The 2,070-nt window shown below is 56.0% G+C and overlaps 1 protein-coding gene across 1 annotated transcript in view; it reads right to left on the bottom strand.

Annotated features, from left to right (window-relative positions):
• Positions 1-892: 892 nt before the first annotated feature.
• Positions 893-2,070, bottom strand: part of LOC104548845 (chromosome unknown open reading frame, human C19orf47) — a 2,565-nt gene continuing 1,387 nt past the window's right edge. Inside the window, exons 6-8 of the mRNA XM_010194973.1 lie at positions 1,849-1,995; positions 1,671-1,741; positions 893-1,369 (exon numbers count right to left, since the gene is read on the bottom strand). Coding sequence (XP_010193275.1) covers positions 893-1,369; positions 1,671-1,741; positions 1,849-1,995 — 695 coding nt within the window. The remainder of the gene's footprint in view (positions 1,370-1,670; positions 1,742-1,848; positions 1,996-2,070) is intronic.

The following is a 2,070-nucleotide window of genomic DNA, read 5'->3' as shown; positions in this document are numbered from 1 at the left end:
AGGCCAAAAAGCCAAAAATCGGGAAACCCACTCTTGTTCACACGTCACGTCACACCTGAAGCGCAAAGGAAACCTCCCAAAACGGGGCAAAATAAGGAAACCGCTGCTTTTTTCTTATTCAAAAGATTCGCCCTCACAGCCCTGCCTCACCACAGCTGCCTCCACCGCCCCAGTCTTTATTTTAGGGAGAAAAAACAGTCGTTCAGGGTTTGCAACAGTGCTGGATGGGTGCGGGGCAAAGACCCCTCTGGTGACCTCTGAAATAAGTAATTTTGGTGAAACCCCACAGTGGCCGTTTCAGGATGACCTTGAGCTTCAACTCGCCAGCAGCAGACTGAAGCTGTTGCTTAAATTAAGGCGATTTTGGGACATTTTGGACCCCTCAGGATTTTTATTTTTTTTAAGCTTTTGGGGTTTTGTTGGAGGCTGCTCTGAGATTCTTAAAAATTAAGAATCCCCGCAGCAAGCTGCCGCTCCATAATGATTATTTACGGAGTAATTTTGGTGCAAATCCCTAAATACAGGAAGAAAAAAAAAACCCCAACAAAAAACCCAGGGAAACACCCCCCGCCAATCCCGTATGGAGTTCTCCAGGTCCGAATTCTGAAGTACAGGAAACAAACCTGCAAAGGGAAAACCGGGGCAGGGGCAACGACAGAAGGCAAGTTCTTGTGCTGGTGGGTCCCAGTGTTTTGGGCAGGGGTGGGCAGCGATGCCCGAGACCCCTCGGGAAGGGTTTCCCCTGCTGCCTTCCCTGGGGATCGGCGAGGAGGGAGGCAGGGGCTGGTGAAGGAACGGGGTGGGGGGCAGAGAGCAACTGCCAGGAGGGGCCGGGACGAGACGAGCAGGAAACCACAGGAACGACCCAGCCAGGCGGGAAGGAGCCGCGGGATCAACCCGGTTTCTTCCCCAGGCGCTTAAAGACGCTGACGGTGCCAGCGCTGTCCATCTGCGCGCCGGGGCTCTCGCTGGTGCTGCTCACCTTTCCGCACCCCCAGGTCCTTTTGATGGTCACCCGAAATTCGGGCTGGCTTTTATCCTTCGTGCTGCTGACGTCACCGTCCTGGGCCTCCACCGGCACCGTGACGACAGTTTTGGATGCCGGTTTTGCCGGTAGATGGATACCGGGGGCGGTCCGGTGCCCGGGCCGGTGGGGGGCAGGGGTTTTTTTTTTCTCTGGTTTGGCTTCCGAACTGGTGGCTTTTGCCTTGATGGTCCCTCCTGGTTTGGCGCTTTCCTTCCGGGGGGGTTTGGCGACTTTCTTGAGGACGCCGGCGTACTGCAGGACGGAGCAGTCGTCGTCGCTCTCAGCGGCCTTGTCCCTGCCGGTCCCCAAGGTGTCACCCAGTCTGCTGAAGACCCCCGTGGGCTGGGAGGTGGGGAGGGGGGAGCCGGTCAGCACCCACAGCCCCGTTTCAGGCACTGGATTTACCCTCCCCTTCCCCTTCGCTCCCTGGATTCTGCCACCAGGACAGAGGCTGAAGAAGCGTTTTGGGGTGTAACGATGCAAAACGCTGCCCACAGCCAATAAATTGACGCCAGGGCTAGGAAGCAGGTCTGTAAATCACCCATAAAATCACATTCCCTCTTTTATCTCCTCTTATATCTCTTGAGGGGCTGAGCCTGCAACTCCTTTTACACCCCAAGACTTCTGTGCTGCTGCCGCTCACCTTCTCTCCCGTGGTCGTGTCCACTGTCGCCTCAGCTCCCAGCCGGTCAAAGACAGACGTCCTCTGCAGACCTGCGGTGTTCAGGAAAACGGGGGGTTTTTATTGAAGGTTTCCCCAGAAAACGAAGCTAAACTGGGCTTCTGCAAGAGAAACCGGAGAGGAAACCCCGTGCGGGTACCTTTGGCCGCTTGCTGCTCCAGGATTTTCTTCGTCCTCGGTGTGGTGCCCTTGGGCATGTTGATGATGTATTTTCCTTCCATTTCGGCTGTCACCCGGCGGCGTTTCACCGGGATCGCCGGGTTTTCGTCTGCCGCGTCGCACAAACCTGGTGGGATGAAGGGAGAGCCAATCGAGAGCCCTCATTCCAGTGAGACTTAAATCTGGAGGGTTTTACACGCAG

The sequence above is a fragment of the Mesitornis unicolor genome, unplaced genomic scaffold, assembly GCF_000695765.1.
Source record: "Mesitornis unicolor isolate BGI_N332 unplaced genomic scaffold, ASM69576v1 scaffold39951, whole genome shotgun sequence".
Taxonomy (NCBI): domain Eukaryota; kingdom Metazoa; phylum Chordata; class Aves; order Mesitornithiformes; family Mesitornithidae; genus Mesitornis; species Mesitornis unicolor.
This window is presented reverse-complemented; position numbering and strand designations above follow the sequence as displayed.